This window comes from Monodon monoceros, unplaced genomic scaffold (genome assembly GCF_005190385.1).
Source record: "Monodon monoceros isolate NGI ecotype Baffin Bay Population unplaced genomic scaffold, NGI_Narwhal_1 Super_Scaffold_12, whole genome shotgun sequence".
Lineage (NCBI taxonomy): Eukaryota > Metazoa > Chordata > Mammalia > Artiodactyla > Monodontidae > Monodon > Monodon monoceros.
The window spans coordinates 38,645,256-38,665,598 of record NW_021703768.1 but is presented as its reverse complement, the minus strand read 5'-3'; the positions used below and the strand labels follow the sequence as shown (position 1 = coordinate 38,665,598).

Genomic DNA, 20,343 nt, shown 5'->3' with positions numbered 1-20,343 from the left:
GAAGGTTTTATGACCTGTTTCAAGGGAGAAGCACAGGGGGAATGTCAGAGTGACCTTTCTGCTTCTGCTATTTTCACAAGCTCCTTCAGCTTAAGACATTTAGTATACCAAGGTGCCATATTTTAGGGATAGCATGTTCTCAACCCCATCAAAGCCCTACAGTAAGAAGAGTTGGAGACAACTGAGCAAATCTGATTGACATTTCAGAGGTAAGAATCGACTGAATTCTACTGGATGTGATTTAATCTTAGGGGTCAGGAGAAGAGAAGGCTAATGCATCTCCCTCAGATATTTTGAGTTTGAAGAACCTTTGGGATATCTAGGTTTAGATGCTCAGTAGGCAACTGGAGCTGTGGGCCTGGGGATCAAGAAGGAAGTCTTGAATGGAGCCAAGAGTTTTACAAATAAAGGATATTAGAAATAATAGTTGAATCCAACATGGGAGTGTCAAACAGAAAAGTAAGGAGACCAGAGAGCAAAGTCCCAAGGGAGACCAACATTTAGGGGTAGTTGGAAGAATTGGTGTGGCTAGCAGAATGTTAGGATCATGAAATAGGAGTGAAGTAAAGGGAATTTCTAGGAGTAGGTAGTCTCTGGCAACATCTGATATTTCAGAGACATCAAACAAAACATGAGCTCTGAAAAGAGGTCATCAGGTTAAATAGGCAGGCCATTTTTAACCCAAGAGAAAGCACTTTCTGTAATGTGGTAAGATACTAGAATATGCTCTATTGAAATGAGAACATGGGTGAGGACAGAGACTGTGTGTAGAAAACTCTTAAGAAATTGGCTAACGAAGTAAATTTCTTTGACAGACAGGACTAAGTTTTAAGGCTGTCATAGAGCTAAAGATGAAGTGAGGAAAATTTATAGAAAACAGAAGCTCAGAACCAAATACAGCAGATCTTGAAACATTTTCTCCTATTACTAGTACCTAGTATAATTTCTGCATGTACATATGCTGAAATGTATAAATCCCTTCAGTTTTACTGACTCAATTTTTTTCCCTGTATAATTGAATTTTGTTAAGGTCTTCCCATAGCTAGGGTTTTTGTTTTGTTTTGTTTTACTTTTTGGGCATAAAATTCAATTCAGCAATTTTAGAATTACACGAGCAGTTATTTCAAGCATGTGCTCACAAAGCACTTCAACACTAGTTGTACTTCACTGTTGGCAAAACTTTGCACGTAGTCATTGCTTAAGGAAGCACTTTTGTGAAGTTTTAAATGTAATTAAAAGTGATGTTATGCTATTTTAAGTTCTATTTTTTTTCTTTCTACATTTTGGCTCTGCATTCTACTTTTAATGATACTATACTATTGAGCGTGAGATGGAGAAATGTTTATATAATGCAGTGCCCGCTCCCAAACACAGCCCTTTCCTTCCCATTAAAAGTAACCATCGCTGTTCTGATTTTTGTATAGTCACTTCCTTGCTTTTTAAAATTGTTTTATTACATAGGTGTACATTCCTGGGGCGCAGTGGTTAAGAATCCGCCTGCCAATGCAGGGGACACAGGTTCGAGCCCTGGTCTGGGAAGATCCCACATGCCGTGGAGCAACTAAGCCCGTGTGCCACAACTACTGAGCCTGTGCTCTACAGCCTGCAAGCCACAACTACTGAGCCCACGTGCCACAACTACTGCCTGAGTGCCTAGAGCCCATGCTCTGCCCCCTTCCACTTTACTTTTTTTTTTTTTTTGGACAAGATTACTTCTTAGGTAGTGGGGTGTTTGTTCCTCCTCAGGAGACACACAATTCTGTTTTTGAGATGATTGCAGTAGTTGATGCAAAATGACTGGATTCATGATTCACCAGGGTTTCCTGCATCATTGTACTGTATTTCTATGATTTCTTCATTTATTTGCTGGAATTCTATAAAGAGAAAGTTATCTTCCTTTATTATTTGGTTACCAGTGGTACATTTAGTATAGGAAGAGCAGTGTGCTTACTTGATATTTTTTTCTTTATTTACCACTGTTCAAAATTTTAAAAAGCTGGCTCTAAGTTGGATATATATATCAATATCTATACCTACATATTTATATATAGATTATCACCTAATGGCTTTGTACTGATATTTCAAATGCAGTGAAAATTCAGAACTGCAAGATGTTTATTTAAATTCTTCTGTCTCACGACTGTATCTTTATCCCATCCCTACAAATTCTTAAGGAGTAAGAAGACTGGGAATGATAGAATTAGTATATCACACAAACCCACATTACACACAAAACTTTCTTGTAGTAACTACCAATAACATGATTACTGAAAGAGCTGAAACAGTCACTCCTTTCTCTCCTTACTAGTTTCTGTTTGTTTCTACAGTTGTACTGTTTCTACACTGTCAGAGCACATGGCTCAGCTAGTGAGTTTAAGCAGATTAAGATCACAGCGTTAGGCTTTTGTGATTCCATTACTGTTGTAACAAAACTTCTCTTCAGCTGTGCCTATGAAAGAAAATAATAAAGGGAACTAAATATATGTTACAGAGGAATAATTCTTCAAAGGAATATTACATTAGGAAACTGTTGATATAGCACTGTTGTTACATTAGGAAACTGCTGATATAGCCCTACTGTTGATTATTTAAACTTTTTTATATCTTGGATTTCCCCTAAATGTAACTTTTACAACATCTTTTTGTTTGTTTGTTTTCTTTTGTGGTAAACAGAACATTCCAATATGCCAGTCGAAAAAAATATCACTTTAGAAAGACCTTCTAATATAGAACTCACATGCCAATTCATGACATCTGGAGATTTGAATTCAGTAAATGTGACTTGGAAAAAAGGTGATGAACTACTTGAGAATAACTATGTCATCAATGCAACAGGAAGCATCCTGTATACCCAATACATGTGAGTAAACAAAATTTTAACCTGTATGGCTAGATGAAATTAAATTCTAAATATTTTCCTGAATGAGCATCCTTTCCTTTGCTGTCACTTGAACGTTATGATAATATTCTAATTTGCACATTTACAAATTTTTTTCATCTTTAAATTTTGATTAACGGCTGAGTCTTTCATTTTCATTAAGGAGAGTTTTTTGAGAACTAAGCCTGTATTAATAACTTAAATTATCTTTAGGTTCACCATCGTTAATAGCGAACAAATGGGAAGTTATTCTTGTTTCTTTGAGGAGAAAAAGGAACAAAGGGGCACATTTAATTTCAAAGGTCAGTACTAATAATTTGTAGAGTAATAACTTTAGCATTATATTCTTAGAATTCTAAATCCTCAAATTTGTCGGGAAGAAAATATCTAGTTTTTGGGCTGAAATAAATCTTTACCATTATGTAAAGGTCTTGGATCTTATGCCATCATCTAAAATCCTAAAATCCTGTTGTGTTCACAAAATAATTGTTGTGGTAGAAAATAAACAAATAAATCCTCAATTTTTAAAATTATTATTACAATACTAAAAATAGAGCTGAAAAAAAAGGCATCATGTGCTTTCTATTGAATCATAAGTGGTGACCTTGAAAATGGAGCTTCACAGTGTCTTCCCAGTGCTCCCTCCCCCAGTTTAAAACACAGGTTTTAGTTTGAAAGATCAGGCTGCCAGGTTATTTGTACCTCTCTTGTAGCAGTCTCTTGAATTTATTTATTTATTTAGCCCTCCCAACTCAGACCTTTTATAATACTCCTCTAGGTGTCTGAGTTATTGCATTCCTAGACTGTGAGAATATGTTTTGGTGTTCTGTATCAGTGGCTCCAGGACTTGGGATTTTAGGAACCCATAAAATTTAAAAATAATTTGGAGACGCACAAAGGTTGCCTGCTTTTGATTTCATCAAGTAAGGACAAACCCCAGAATGTAATCCACAGTTCTCCCCCATAGGAGAAAAGAAACTCAAAGTATTTTAATCTTACCATCATTAAACCAAAACTTTAAAGGTCTCAATCTCATAATAGAGACTAGTTGTTGTTCAAGTTGGGTAATTATCTTCATGAAAAACCCATATTCTCTGATAGATAAGTGAATGTCACTGTCCCTGATGGTATTTGGGAAATGCAGTCTGTTGCCATATTAACTATCTTGGGCTTTGCTTCACATTAATTTACCAGCACACATGAGAAATTGTTTACTTTTTCCTAAAAATTGTGAAATCCAGCTAGCTGCTATGACAAAATACGAATTCTATCCCCAAAGTCCCGTCAGTAGCAGAATGGCCTGACTCATCACTGCCATGATTTCAGATGGTCCCCTCCTTCATCCCTCCCTATAGTCCCTCTGCACTCAGACTCATTTCCTTCCTGTGGTTTTATAAATATTCCTACTGGGTAAATATAATAAATCCTTGTATTTATGCACTTTGGTCTCTGCAAAGGCAGAAACTATTATCATCTTTTGATTATTTTGATCATGTACATGCTCTTTTAACCTTCTTTCCTCCATTTGCCAAATTTAACCTAGTGAAGGATAGATATATCATATACATTTCCTTCCCTTATTCCTTTTCTTACCTTCCCTTTTCTTTTTCTTTCCTCAGCCTTTTCTCTTGCCCCCGCCTTTCCATCCTAATGAACTAACAGATACTAAACACATGGACACACATACACACACACAAACACACAATCCTAGTACACATTTTATGTGTCTCCTTTAAATGTGTAAAGAAGGCCTACAGGTCTTGAGGAAATACTCATCAAATCTTGAGGCTCAAAGTGCCTCCAGGAGATTCAACTTTAAAAATTGCTTTGGGCTTCCCTGGTGGCGCAGTGGTTGGGAGTCTGCCTGCCGATGCGGGGGACACGGGTTCGTGCCCTAGTCTGGGAGGATCCCACGTGCCGCGGAGCGGCTGGGCCCGTGAGCCATGGCCGCTGAGCCTGCTCGTTCGGAGTCTGTGCTCTGCGATGGGAGAGGCCACGGCGGTGATAGGCCCGCGTACAGAAAAAAAAAAAAAAAAAAATTGCTTTTCCCCTCTTCTAAATAGCACTGTTTTCTAGAAATATGTACTAGTCATGCCTGTTCAAAGTTTAAATATCGAATATATTACATTTTTTCTTATTAGCACTGTTATGATAAATTACTTAAATTATTACTTGTAAGTGATCATTCTAGTCTCTAATGTGAAGATTAACAGAAGCATTTTAGTTTTCAGTGTACTAATAAATTTAATGCCAAGTAGTCTTAAAGAAGGCCTCTTGATCTGTATCTATTTTGAGTAACTAGGTTGATGCTGGCTGGTGTCAGAAGCACCTACACAAGGTCTAGGTTTGAAATCAAGTGCTTGAGGAATGCAAAGAGCCACTGAATATTTACTTTTTTTCTTTTTATAGTTTTCTTAAAGCAGTTTAGTTCAGTTTATTTGTTTTAAATGCCCACTTAACAATGTAACTTTTAAGTATGTACTATATCCTAAAGATTTTTATACAATTAGTAAGTTGGGCCCTTCCAGATTTTCTTTGGTAAAATAATAATTCTCTTTAATTTATCTAAGTTGAATATTGCTTGGAGGAATCATTTCATTTGAGTACAATTTAAAGGCATCTGCAGAACAATTCATATTATAGTTATTATTTAATTAGATCTTGTAAGGCTTCTAGAATGGTGTATGTTTTTATTTTTACAAATATCCTATTTTACTCTTTTCCACATGGATTGCTTATGGCTTTTCCTAAGAAGAGGATTATCTGTTCAATTGAGTGTGGATGAAAAGCCTGTTTTATCCTCCCTTTAAAACTGAGCCAAAAAAAAAAAAATTCTGCTATCGATCACATGAGTCAACTAAAGTGCATGAGCCTGAGTCCTCAGAACAATTTATCAGCAAAGTCCCTCCTTCTGCCTTTATGGGAACTGGTTGATTTATTACTACAAGATTATAAAAGGGCCTCAACATCACTGATTAGTACAGTGTGGAAAAACCTGCTGACTTTGTGTGTTTGGCTGTTGATGACAGTACAGGGAGAAAGCCAAAGTCACACTGGAAGCTTGCAACTGCTAATGTCACTGACTGCCTTTCACCAAGAAAGATGGGTGGTGGTCTGCAATGTTTTTTAGTAGTAGGTCAAATATTCTGAGGTAGATGCTGAAAATTTCTATAATAACCATCAATGTTAAAATCTCTTAGTAAAAAGATGCAGAAACTTAGTTGGTAAAGCATAAGTAATAGGACATAGAACTTCTTGGAAGACATGGTGAGATTCTGATAGTACCAAGTGCTATGAAACCTGCCTTGGCCCAGCCATCTGTCCTCACTGGGAAGCATCCAAGGAGTCAAATGGAAGAGCACAGTAATAGAATCAGTTTGAACTTAAGCTTCAAACCCCAGTGCTAAAACCTAGTTCGCTGTCTTTGACTATATGGAAGAATCTTTTTCCCAATTTGATAACACCTAAACATCCTTGAGCCAAAAATGACACAGGCTAATGTTTTCTAGTCCATAAATATGCAAATATAAATCTCTAAGATTTACAACTCCATAGGGTTTTCACTTTCACTGCTAGACACTAGTCTGAATCAGCAATTTCACCATCTTTAAACTTGAATTCTTTCAACCCCAAGATTTTGTGTGTCCTACTTTATCCAGAGTTCCCGCAGCAGTGAATTCCACCATTCTGTCTTCCAGGTTACTTATCTATTCTTCTGCCTCAGTTATTCTGCTATTGATTCCTTCTAGTGTAGTTTTCATTTCAGTTATTGTATTGTTCATCTCTGTTTGTTTGTTCTTTAATTCTTCTAGGTCTTTCTTAACCATTTCTTGCATCTTCTCGATCTTTGCTTCCATTCTTTTTCCAAGGTCCTGGATCATCTTCACTATCATTATTCTGAATTCTTTTTCTGAAAGGTTGCCCATCTCCACTTCATTTAGTTGTTTATCTGGGGTTTTATCTTGTTCCTTCATCTGGTCCATAGCTCTCTGCCTTTTCATCTTGTCTTTCTGTGAATGTGGTTTTTGTTCCACAGGCTGCAGGATTGTAGTTCTTCTTGCTTCTGCTGTCTGCCCTCTGGTGGATGAGCCTACCTAAGTGGCTTGATGGGAGGGACTGGTGGTGGGTAGAGCTGACTGTTGCTCTGGTGGGCAGAGCTCAGTAAAACTTTAATCCACTTGACTGTTGATGGGTGGGGGCTGGGTTCCCTCCCTGTTGGTTGTTTGGCCTGAGGCAACCGAACACTGGAGACTACCTGGGCTCTATGGTGGGGCTAATGACAGACTCTGGGAGGGCTCACGCTGCCATTGTCCTTGTCCCCATGGTGAGCCACAGCCCCCACCCCCCACCCCCACCTCTGCAGGAGATCCTCCAACACTAGCAGGTAGGTCTGGTTCAGTCTCCCCTGGGGTCACACTGCTCCTTCCCCTGGGTCCCGACGCGCACACTACTTTGTGTGTGCCCTCCAAGAGTGGAGTCTCTGTTTCCCCCACTCATGTCGAAGTCCTGTAATCAATTCCCACTAGGCTTCAAAGTCTGATTCTTTAGGAATTCCTCCTCCCATTGCCAGAGCCCCAGGTTGGGAAGCCTGATGTGTGGCTCAGAACCTTCACTCCAGTGGGTGGACTTCTGTGGTATAAGTGTTCGCCAGTCTGTGAGTCACCCATCCTACAGTTATGGGATTTGATTTTACTGTGATTTTTATTTTTATTTTTTAATTTTTCTTTTTACATCTTTATTGGAGTATAATTGCTTTACAATGGTCTGTTAGTTTCCGCTTTACAACAAAGTGAATCAGTTATACATATACATATGTTCCCATATCTCTTCCCTCTTGTGTCTCGCTCCCTCCCACCCTCCCTATCCCACCACTCCAGGCGGTCACAAAGCATCGAGCTGATCTCCCTGTGCTATGCGGCTGCTTCCCACTAGCTATCTACCTTATGTTTGGTAGTGTATATATGTCCATGCCTCTCTCTTGCTTTGTCACAGCTTACCATTCCCCCTCCCCATATCCTCAAGTCCATTCTCTAGTAGGTCTGTGTCTTTATTCCTGTCTTACCCCTAGGTTCTTCGTGACATTTTTTTACCTTAAATTCCATACATATGTGTTAGCATACGGTATTTGTCTTTCTCTTTCTGACTTACTTCACTCTAGGTCTATCCACATCATTACAAATAGCTCAATTTCGTTTCTTTTTATGGCTGAGTAGTATTCCATTGTATATATGTGCCACATCTTCTTTATCTATTCATCCGAAGATGGACACTTAGGTTGTTTCCATCTCCGGGCTATTGTAAATAGAGCTGCAATGAACATTTTGGTACATGACTCTTTTTGAACTATGGTTTTCTTAGGGTATATGCCCAATAGTGGGATTGCTGGGTCATAAGGTAGTTCTATTTGTAGTTTTTTTAAGGAACCTCCATACTGTTCTCCATAGTGGCTGTACCAATTCACATTCCCACCAGCAGTGCAAGAGTGTTCCCTTTTCTCCACACCCTCTCTAACATTTATTGTTTCTAGATTTTTTGATGATGGACATTCTGACCGGTGTGAGATGATATCTCATTGTAGTTTTGATTTGCATTTCTCTAATGATTAGTGATGTTGAGCATCCTTTCATGTGTTTGTTGGCAATCTGTATATCTTCTTTGGAGAAATGTCTATTTAGGTCTTCTGCCCATTTTTGGATTGGGTTGTTTTTTTGCTATTGAGCTGCATGAGCTGCTTGTAAATTTTGGAGATTAATCCTTTGTCAGTTGCTTCATTTTCAAATATTTTCTCCCATTCTGAGGGTTGTCTTTTGGTCTTGTTTATGGTTTCCTTTGCTGTGCAAAAGCTTTGAAGTTTCATTAGGTCCCATTTGTTTATTTTTGATTTTATTTCCATTTCTCTAGGAGGTGGGTCAAAAAGGATCTTGCTGTGATTTATGTCATAGAGTGTTCTGCCTGTTTTTTCCTATAAGACTTTGATAGTTTCTGGCCTTACATTTAGGTCTTTACTCCATTTTGAGCTTATTTTTGTGTATGGTGTTAGGGAGTGTTCTAATCTCATACTTTTACATGTACCTGTCCAGTTTTCCCAGCACCACTTATTGAAGAGGATTTCCTTTTTCCACTGCACATTCCTGCCTCCTTTATCAAAGATAAGGTGACCATATGTGCATGGGTTTATCTCTGGGCTTTCTATCCTGTTCCATTGATCTATATTTCTGTTTTTGTGCCAGTACCATACTGTCTTGATTACTATAGCTTTGTAGTATAGTCTGAAGTCAGGGAGGCTGATTCCTCCAGCTCCGTTTTTCATTCTCAAGATTGCTTTGGCTATTCGGGGTCTTTTGTGTTTCCATACAAATTGTGAAATTTTTTGTTCTAGTTCTGTGAAAAATGCCAGTCGTAGTTTGATAGGGATTGCATTGAATCTGTAGATTGCTGTGGGTATTAGAGCCATTTTCACAATGTTGATTCTTCCAATCCAAGGACATGGTATATCTCCCCATCTATTTGTATCATCTTTAATTTCTTTCATCAGTGTCTTATAATTTTCTGCATACAGGTCTTTTGTCTCCTTAGGTAGGTTTATTCCTAGATATTTTATTCTTTTTGTTGCAATGGTAAATGGGAGTGTTTTCTTAATTTCACTTTCAGATTTTTCATCATTAGTGTATAGGAATGCCAGAGATTTCTGTGCATTAATTTCGTATCCTGCTACTTTACCAAATTAATTGATTAGGTCTAGTAGTTTTCTGGTAGCATCTTTAGGATTCTCTATGTATAGTATCATGTCATCTGCAAACAGTGACAGCTTTACTTCTTTTCTGATTTGGATTCCTTTTATTTCCTTTTCTTCTCTGATTGCTGTGGCTAAAACTTCCAAAACTATGTTGAGTAAGAGTGGTGAGAATGGGCAACCTTGCGTCCCTCCTACCGTCTCATTGTGGCTTCTCCTTTGTCTTTGCATGTGGGGTATCTTTTTTTCGTGAGTTCCAGTGTCTTCCTGTTGATGATTGTCCAGCAGCTAGTTGTGATTCTGGTGTTCTCGCAAGAGGGAGTGAGAGCACGTCCTTCTACTCTGCCATCTTGGTTTCTCTCCACAAACTCTTATTCATCTGCTTTAGCCAAGGACTTGCATAAGTGTTTCAAGCAGCAGAATTTGTTTTACAGCTTCACTGAAAAGTTTTTTAAAAATGTTATTAAAGGATGGATTGGTGCCACCTCCAGCATCTCAAAGCTACTGTTTCTTCATTCTTCTGGGCCTTGTCTCCTGTGAATTCATCTTTTATTTTTCATCATTTTAATCTCTTTTAATCGCCTTTCTCAGATGGGCTGGGTGTTCTGTAAATGGCTCAGTTTGGACCCTTTTCCACATTTGGGGGTGTTTTTATACATTCCTATGGTTCTGAGATGAATTCAGGTGAATTTCCAGTTCTCCTTTTATTCTGTGTCTTATTTCTTCTCTGTTCCACATGGCCAACTGGCCTAGAAATCATTCTTGCACGTGACAATAATCCATGCCATTAAGCTGGCTAATGAAGGAAGGCTGTGGGCATTACAAATTGTACGCAAACTCAATTAAGAAAAGCAATACCAGTACATGATGACAACAAAAGTTCGAATTTTGTGGTGTTTGCTCTACACCAAGCCCTTTATATATTGTGTTCCTGTACTTAATTCTTTACAGTAACATTGTAGAAGGGTATGACCAACCTATGTCCTCAACACTAGTAACACTGAAGCTATAATTCTAATATTTCCTGGACCCAAATCTTATATGTTTGTCACATCATTGTCTCATTGTGCTGACTACTTCAAACGCTCATTGAGCTTTGAAATGGACACATATTAACCACATTTCCCTTAGTGTCCCTCAGCCTAATGGTAACCAATAAGAAGTGTGGGACACTAGTAGCCATTCGAAAGGAGTGTTCAGAATATCCTCTGGCAAGGTCAACTCACCAATTTCTTCTGGCTGGGATGACTTCAGTCATGCCAGTCACATGTGTTCACTTCTCTCCTACCTCAGGAGTACCCTAGTGGTACCTTACTAGGTGCTCATAAACTATTAGTGGGGTGATTATAAATTCTGATGGGCAGTTCACATCTTTGGGTAATGTAAAGTTGTAGATCATTCAGTTTTATCAAAACATATTTCCTTGGTTATGAAAAGTATGAGAACCGTTGACTTATAGATTCCTCTGTCATCTTATGATTTACACTTTCATTGGTGATATACCTTCCTTATTTGCATCTCTTTATTATTAGCAGTGCCTCATTCAACACTCTGCTGGTCAGCACTGCTGATGAAGGAGGGGGTGATAATGTGCAATTGTATTTAGGCCCACGTTAAACCATAAGGAAAACTGAAGACTTCCGACACTCATCACTGTAACATTAATCACCTAAAGACAGAACCTGTGAAGAAATCCAACCCTATGTTTACCCCTATACAAGTGGTTATAGAAGTCAGAATTTCTTTTCCACTTATTACCACTTATTTCCCCCTTCCTCATCTTTACAGTTCATACATCCAGCAAATGCCCAATATTCTTCTGGTAGTAGAAAGCCAAGAGCGTTTAGAAAATGTATGTAATCTGTGAACCTAATTTTAGCAATTAAAATTGATCTTTCCATTTTCCACCCTGACCCTCCCCAAAATAAAATCTAAAAATAGGATAACAAGTGAATAGCAAACAGTATCTATAAAATTTGTCAACCCAGTATTAAAAATTTAGACATTGTCTCTCTACTGGCAAAACAAAAAGGAAAAACAAAACACAAAACCTGCTAAAATTAGTAAAAGAAAAAAAAATCAACAAAAGTCATCTTTGTTGGTAAGTCTGTCTCTCATAAAAGTGTACATTTTATAATATATCTTTTGAGGTCAATCAGAAGGAACTGATTTCACCATGGAAGCTGCTAGTTGGCTTTTTATTGCTTTGCTTATGTTCTTATGCTTTAATTTTCTTTACCAAGTTATTCATAGCCTTAAAACTTAATTTTTCTAAATTCAGTGCTCATTTTTATTGTTACTAATGGCATCTGCTTCAAACTTTAAGAAATTTATCACAATGAATATTAGTTTTTGTTTTTTTCCTACAAAACCACGTGAAAGTGGGTTTTGTTTTTTGTTTTTTTTGGTATGCGGGCCTGCCTCTCACTGTTGTGGCCTCTCCCGTTGTGGAGCACAGGCTCTGGACACGCAGACTCAGCGGCGATGGCTCATGGGCCCAGCCACTCCACGGCATGTAGGATCTTCCCGGACCGGGGCACAAACCCGTGTCCTCTGCATCAGCAGGCGGACTCTCAACCACTGCACCACCAGGGAAGCCCCAAAGTGTTTTTTATCTCATTTTCTTTCCTATTCTTTTCTCTTTCTTTTAAATTTCCTTTGCTCCTTTCTCATCTTCCCATCTTCTCCAACTCTTTTCATAAATGTGTCAAATAAAAATTTTAAATCCTGAAAATTTTGTCTCCTCACTAGAGTGCCATTTAAGGGTAAACTTTGAAAAAATATTTGCTCTAACGTAACTTAGTAGGTGGGAAGAAAGAACAGTCTTGAAAACATGAAGTTTCTTTCTTATCCAAAGCATGTAACAAACAGTCTATTACAATACTTGTAATTGTTATTGGCTCAATAATAGAAGACCTTCCTTCTGTTTCTATATTACTGACAATTATATTGCACCACCTACCTACTACAACTATACGTCTATTCAACTTGAATACATTCCCCCTATTCAAACTCTTTCAGTAACATATGTTTCTCTCCATTTTTCTTAGTCCCTGAACTTCATGAGAAAAAGAAACCGTTGATCACTTATGTAGGGGATTCAGTTGTCTTGATGTGTAAATGTCAAGACTGTTTTCCTTTAAATTGGACCTGGTACCGTAGTAATGGGAGTGTACAGGTAAGATCATATTTCTTTGACTTGAAGAAAACAAAATAAAAACTTTTATTTGATAAATAATAAGATTATAATACACTCACAGTTCTTAGGACTATTTATACTTCTGTTATCTTGTTCCTTAATATGTGTTCATGAAGAAAGAACAGTGATGAATGGAGCTGTCATTTGGTGTTTTTAGCATATTACATTATACATCTGAAGATACCCTTAATGTTTCATTAAGTGGTACTTTGTTTTTTAGATTTAGCCATTTATTAAAATTCTATGAAAGGAAGTTACAGTTCATTTTTAGTTGACAAGTTTAGATATAACCCCAACAACAAAGATTCTTTTTTTCCTTATCATTTCATGAGAGTAACTAGAAAAAAAGAAAGGGAGTTTTCTTTTCCTGCTTCTGTCTCTGGAAACATTTGTGATAGAATGCAATACACTGGCAGCATCTGAGAAAAGAATGAAAATTTGGTAACTTAAACTCAGGTTTTAGGTTCTTTTAGTGTCACTGACCTCTTTTGGACTTCCAGAGACCTAAGGGAAGCCAAATACTTTAAATTCCTATTAAAGAATTAATGGCTTTTCAAAGAGCTGATATTAAGAAAAACATGAGTACTTAAGAAATCATTTCTGGTTTTCTTCCTCCCAAATAGCCTCTAATAGCAGGGAAATTTAGGACATTGTCCTTTAGGGGACACCCTTTTATTGCCCTGGTGCTAATGAGCATTGAAATTGAAGTCTTGTAAAGGCAATTCTAGAAGGAACGGTATGAGACAGGGTAGATCTTAGTGAAATATTAAATTCCTTCTTAGACAATATCGATGCTATTGTAGACTGCTGACGACAGAGGGAATGACTTAAAAGGGTGAGTTACCGATTCTGTGATTGGTTTGAGTTTTTAAAGAGATAGCTCCAAATCACTTAGGAGTAGATTTAAACTATTAATATTTGTACTTATCTTGTTATTGATGATTAGGAAAGGCAATCATTTTGTGTATGGAAATATTTTTAAAGAGCATGTAAATTTGTAAAAACAAGTAACATAGTTTTTGAATTACATAGCCTAATTTATTTATGCATATGTGATACTAGACAGAAAAAGCTTGTCTAATTATATTAAACTTTTAGAATGTAGTCTGTACTTCTCTCCATTTGCTATACTAAGTTTCTCTCAATTTGGCCCTAAGCATGGGTTATGTTAGGATATGAGAAAAGTGCAGGGAAGAGGGTGCAAGTCAAAACTTTAGGTCAAGTGTTTTTTCAAAAAGTAGGTGAACCATCATCTTCATCAGACTCACCTGGGGCACCTATTAAACATGCAGTACTTTGATTTATCAGCTCTGAGTTAGAGTACATTTGTAACAAGCATCATAGGCAATGCTGTGCACAGTGAGCCAGGTTGCTATAATTTTTTGGGCAAATAATAAACTCACAGACAGTTCTTCATCAGGTAACCTCCAAGAATATTTGTATGCAAATTAGCATTTACTGAGCAGTGCAGTTGAGTGATAGAGCAATGAAGGCATCAAATGGCCTGAGAATAAAATTTAATTTAAATGGATTAAATAAATTAGCCACCAAATAGCTTAGTATGGATCTTAAAAGGCTGAGGAAAACCCAGGAAATCTCAGAAGCCAACATGTCAGAAAGAGAGAGAAATTCAGCTATGAGAGAAGACAGAAGGTACGCAGACCACCATGTATACCAGGCTTAGAGGGATTTCTACCATTTCTTCTACATCAGCTTCAAAGGCCTGAAGATTTTGTCTTCAGTTCCAGTTTGAGGAACTCCCAATGCCATGAGCCAGTGAACTTCCTTTACAGGAATGATCAGATATAATAGCTTCATTAATTTAATAGTTGATTTAATGAATGTATACCTGCAATTGTGAAGGAGGAAGTATTCTGAACTAGTCAGGGATTGTAACATGAAACCCAGATGGCTGGAAAATTTCTGTATTTCTAATTCGCATAGAATATTTACCCACGATGACTTGCACACTGTAGTTTCAAACATTCAGTGCTAAGTAGTTAAAGCAAAGTGTACTTTTCCTTTGTTTGCTACCTTTGAAAGATCAAACTATGGTAAGACTTGAGCTCTGTATGTATAACTTCTCACATACTTTAATGTGCTCCCTTCTTTAATAAATTTATTTATTTTTGGCTGCATTGGATCTTCGTTGCTGCGCTCGTGGTTTCTCTAGTTGCGGCAAGCAGGTTCTACTCTTCGTTGCGGTGTGCGGGCTTCTCATTGCGGTGGCTTCTGTTGTTGTGGAGCACGGGCTCTAGGTGCGCGGGCTTCAGTAGTCATGGCTCGCGGGCTCAGCAGGTGTGGCTAGCGGGCTCTAGAGCACAGGCTCAGTAACTGTGGCATACAGGCTTGGTTGCCCTGGCCCAGGCTCGAACCCCTGTCCTCTGCATTGGCAGGCGGATTCTTAACCACTGCGCCACCAGGGAAGTCCCTAATGCCCTTTTTCTGGTAAGCAGTTTTCTTGGTACTATCTTGTAGCTTTCACTCAAAACTAGATCATTCAGGACATGTATCTTTTATGCAATATGATAGGAATGGATTTTAATGTCTCCTTCTATTAGGTTCCTGTTGGTGTTCCAATGAACAATAAGTATGTGATCAATGGAAAAAATGCTAATGAAACAAGGCTCAAGATAATGCAACTTTCAGAGGAAGATCAGGGATCTTACTGGTGCCATGCAATATTCCAATTAGGCGAGAGTGAAGAACACATTGAACTTGTCGTGCTGAGTTATTGGGTGCCTCTCAAAGCATTTCTTGGAATAGCTGTTGAGGTTGTTCTTTTAGTGGCTATTATTCTGCTTTTTGAAATGTACACCCAAAAGAAAAAGAAGCACTCAGGTAGGATTTCTTTTTTTTAGATAATTCTCATGTTATGACTTAATCCATTACGGTGGCTTTAGAAAAAAATCTAACTTTTGTTTTTTGTAGTGGTATTTATGTTAATAACAATGGTGACAGTGAGCTATGAGCTTATATTGATGGTCTTCCTGTATCAACTTCCTAAAAATTTTAATGTTAAAATATACCTTTTTTCCCTTTTCTTTGGTGTTACTGGGACCAGCACACCAATTAAGTGATATGTGCACTGGTACTGGAATATTAGAAAATTCTGCATTAGCTTAATATAAAAGATATCAAAGACAAACAATTATTCTTTCATTTAGATAACTCATTTTTAAAAATGTTTTATCAAACATTCTGAAATTCTCATAAAAGACACTGCCTGCCAGCTTTCTGTTTTCATAGCCTGTGCCTGATGGATAACAGACTGAGAAACCAATGGTCCCCTAAGAAAATTTATTTTATATTCTATATTTTTTCCTGATTTTGTACTAAATTCTTCATAACTTAAATAATTACAAATCAGTCAGTTCTATTTTTGATGATCCCAGGCACCAGACTATGCTTGATCAAAACTGCAGGCAATTTTGCAAGTCAGGAGAGCAGGGAAGGAGTGGACATGATGGAGGGGCAGCTGTCTGATGGGGCCCATCTCTCTCATTTCAGAGCGGGAAAACAGCACAGGCAGTCAGGGGATGTTGAATTCAGGGGAAAGTAGAATTGAGCATATATGCTTTGTAAGAATAATAAAGCAACCTTAAGAGTTAAATTCTTCTTTTGTTACACAGATGATGGGAAGGAATTTGAACAAATTGAACAGCTGTAAGTATTATTTTTTATAGGTTAATTTTCACATGCGTAAAATACAGATAAATATGAAATTAAATAAAATGTTTGCAGTTAGAGGAAAAAAGTACAAGAGTATATAACGTGTGTGTTATTTTCTATAGATGTCCATGTTGTGGTGAAGAATGGCATTTGGCATTTACCTGCATGCAACAGAATCCCCCTCCACCACTTACTTTCACCTCTCTGTGCTTCAGTTTTCTCTTCAACAAAATGGGTTTAATGATATTACTTACCACATAAAGTTTCTGGATTAAATGACTTTCTATGTGTAAAAATCCTTAGCATAGGCTTTGATGCACAGGAGGCACTCAAGAACCATGAGGAAGTATTATTTGTGTAAAGCAATGATTCTCAACCCTGGCTATATTTTTGATCACTTAGGATGCTCCTTAAAATTACAGTTACTCAGACCTAACTGGATATCTTAGATCAGAACCTCTGGAATGGGTGCCTGGGCATCTGTGTTTCTTTAAAGTGCCTATCACTGATTCTGATTCTCAGAATTCAGTGTTGAAAATCACTGGGCTAGAATTGTGTGTCATTAGTTTTGAAGGAACACAAATTGTGGCATATTTCTGTTACAGTCTCCTTTGTTTAGAGTTGAGCGGAGCATGAGGAGAACTAGGAAGAAAATTACCAGGGATATCATTTGGTTTGGTGAACGTGGGAGTTACTGGGCCCACCAAGCCAGAGAACTGACAGTGGAGCCTAGTGAGAGAGGTGCTTAAAGTCCAAGTAACACTGCCAAGGGCTGGGGACCAAGAAAATGAGACCAGATTAAAGGAGCCGAAAGAAACCTAGGAAATGGGAGGGCTGAGCAACTATTACCAACCCAAAATGACACCTGAAGTTTATCTTTTTCAGTCAACAGGGGCTCTGAGGTGTGGATGCTGTAGCCACGGTTAAAGAGCAGGAGTGGGGCGGACAGCTGTCATGCAGATATTCGTAGACATTATTCAAAGTTATTTTTTACTCAGTTCACACATGGCAGGTAACTTAAATCAACAGGATATGAACTTCTAAATTAAGAGCATAAAATAATAATTAAGGGCATAAAATAATTATTTTATGGGTCAGGAGTTCCATAACCCCAGATAGGAAAAAAGTGTTGTCTTAGAATCAGAGACTCTCATGGTTGGAAGGAATTTGAATCTCTTTCCAGAGAACTTGGACATCTTGTTTGTATTGATTTGAACATTTTATCTTTCTGGTTCCCATGTATTGATTACCTTTCTTATACTCAGAGTCATATAAAAAACATGACCGTCATTCAGGTATTTGAAACAACTACTCCCTTGCCTGGATTCTTCTGTTCTCCCAGCTCAGCCTCCCCAGTGTTTCTATCCAGTCCCTTGCTGTCACATTTCTCATCTTTAGGTTATTTCAGTATCTTTAGATTTAAATCAAGTATCAAGGGCACTTGTACTCATTTAGAGCAACTTTTCACCAATGCTGTTTTTAGAATTTTTAGTTTAGGAGATAAATTTTTCTTTACAGAGAATATTGTTTATCAATACATTTTATATTTGATGCTCATATATGTGTTTAGATACCAGCGATTCATAGAATTTCTTGGTGAAAATGACTTTTAAAAATAGTACACTACTAAATAAGCATATAACATCAAAACAAGCTAGTCATTTCAAACAGCATTTATCTGATCCACCCAGATATTTAACCCACACAATTTCACACAATATTTAACCTACCTGCCCCATCCGCCAAATTTTTAGACAGCCGATTAGGTTGTTGAATTTATTATCTGGTGGTACTAGTTTAATGAGCTCAAGCCTGCCAATAACATCTAGAAGGGTATTTATTATATACCCTTGTAACCTAGTTTAGTTTTCCTTAAGAATCTGGAGCCCACATTGTGGTCTTACTCTGATGCACATTGGGTAGATAAAGAACCATGTTTAACCTCTAATTCAATGTAATAAACATGTTGAATTACAGCACCTGTATTGCACATACTGGCTGAGCTCCTGATTGGCTATTATCTTGCATGTGTCAAAGCAACATATAAGTTAGGCTATATACCCAAGCCTCCACTCATGCTTGGGGAGAAGCAATTCTCCCTATGCATAAAAGAAACAGGCCTTTGTCACTGTCATCTGTGGCAACAGTTCCTCTCCAAGCAATGGCATACAAATAAAATCAACACTATGAGTAAAACATTTTTAGGAAGAATAAATTCTGTCTGTATTGACCTTTTAAATTTTAACCTGATGGCCATGATATAAGTGGTGTACTGACCTTAGTTTTATGCAATGTAAACATCTAGTAATTTTCTTTCTTGTTTTCTCTACAGGAAATCAGATGATAGCAATGGTATAGAAAATAATGCCCCCAGGCACAGAAAAAATGTAAGTTGCTTCAAAATGGTATTCCAAATAAAATTCAATATGCATAGGCCATTAATCCATCTACATTTTTTAGTTTTAAAAAGACCTAGTCATTCACTATGTGCTTGGATATGTTTTAAACAATATTATAGGAGAATATATAGTTACACAAAAATAAGCATCTTTTTTCCACCAGAGAACATGTAACAACTAATCTAAAAGTGAATCTATTACACTGCAGATATATATTGTTTCTTTTGTCACCACAGGCTAGTTTCTTTTACAATTTTTCATGTAGTCTTATTTTTTTTCCCTCTCAGTTTTTCTGGATTCTCCTATTTTATTGTCACATATTCCCATATACTTGGTGCTATGAATGAATCAATATTAGCTTATTTTCTTCACTGATTAGAATCAAAATTTTCATAGTTCATAAACATTTTTTTCCTTGAGTATTTATAATAGGAACTGTTGGTTTTGGCAGTAGTTTGCATCACCTCTTCCAGACATTTTTGCTTTGCTAAAGTGATAATAAGTTATTGTAGAATAACCAGGTTATGCTAATTATGTTTCATTATGCTTTATGTAACTCAGGAATCTGTGGGCCAGTGAATGAGAAACATCGTGTCAAGAGTCACAGGAAGATGTCAAAGAGTTTGGATTTCAGCTTTGTTTCTGCTTCCTGTTAAGAACACGTGAATTTTTATTTTTAAAAGGATGAAAAGTTTATGCAAGATGCTCAGCAGTAGCTTTGTAAATAATATATGCTATTTCAGATCTAAAGATATATTTTCATTCTATTATTATTTTACATTAAAGCAAGGTAAATTGTATTAAGTATGTTCTATGAGCTGTAACCCAGGACAATTAATTTCATTCTAGTCCTCAAGTGACACACAGAACAGACACCAGCAAAACCAAATACTACACAGAGCAAATGTCACTCAAGACCTGTTTATAACCAAAGAATTCATTAAAGACAAACCCTTTGCCATTTGTCTTAAAAAGCTTTTTTCCCCAATCATGTTTACTAGGTGTAGAAGTATTTGTAATAATTTTCATGTAAAGTTCATCCTTCAGTCATATTGAAAAAAAGTGTCCTCAAGGGGAAATTAGCACTTTCTACCTTTGTTAATGATGGTTACTGTACAATGTCCATAAGAAAAACATACTTTTCCTACAAAAATATTGGTTTAAGGCAAGGAAATAAAACCATACACTTGCCCCAAATCTCCATCACCACGAAAGCAGGTTTCCTAATCTCATTCCACTCATCGCCACTGTTTTCCCACACCAGGCTAAAGTGATATTTAGTCTTTCTGGAGAACGTTTTTTTATTTTTCTTCTTTGTGGTACGTGGGCCTCTCACCGCCGTGGCCTCTCCCGTTGCGGAGCACAGGCTCCGGACGCACAGGCTCAGCGGCCGTGGCTCACGGGCCCAGCCGCTCCGCGGCATGTGGGATCCTCCTGGACCGGGGCACGAACCCGCGTCCCC

At 37.5% G+C, this 20,343-nt stretch overlaps 1 protein-coding gene across 1 annotated transcript in view; it reads left to right on the top strand.

Moving 5' to 3' along the window:
• EMB (embigin) overlaps positions 1–19,855 on the top strand; it is a 40,866-nt gene extending 21,011 nt beyond the window's left edge. Inside the window, exons 3-9 of the mRNA XM_029215837.1 lie at positions 2,674–2,860; positions 3,092–3,180; positions 12,662–12,789; positions 15,372–15,651; positions 16,443–16,476; positions 18,815–18,869; positions 19,443–19,855. Coding sequence (XP_029071670.1) covers positions 2,674–2,860; positions 3,092–3,180; positions 12,662–12,789; positions 15,372–15,651; positions 16,443–16,476; positions 18,815–18,869; positions 19,443–19,460 — 791 coding nt within the window. The 3' untranslated portion in view covers positions 19,461–19,855. The remainder of the gene's footprint in view (positions 1–2,673; positions 2,861–3,091; positions 3,181–12,661; positions 12,790–15,371; positions 15,652–16,442; positions 16,477–18,814; positions 18,870–19,442) is intronic.
• Positions 19,856–20,343: the final 488 nt, after the last annotated feature.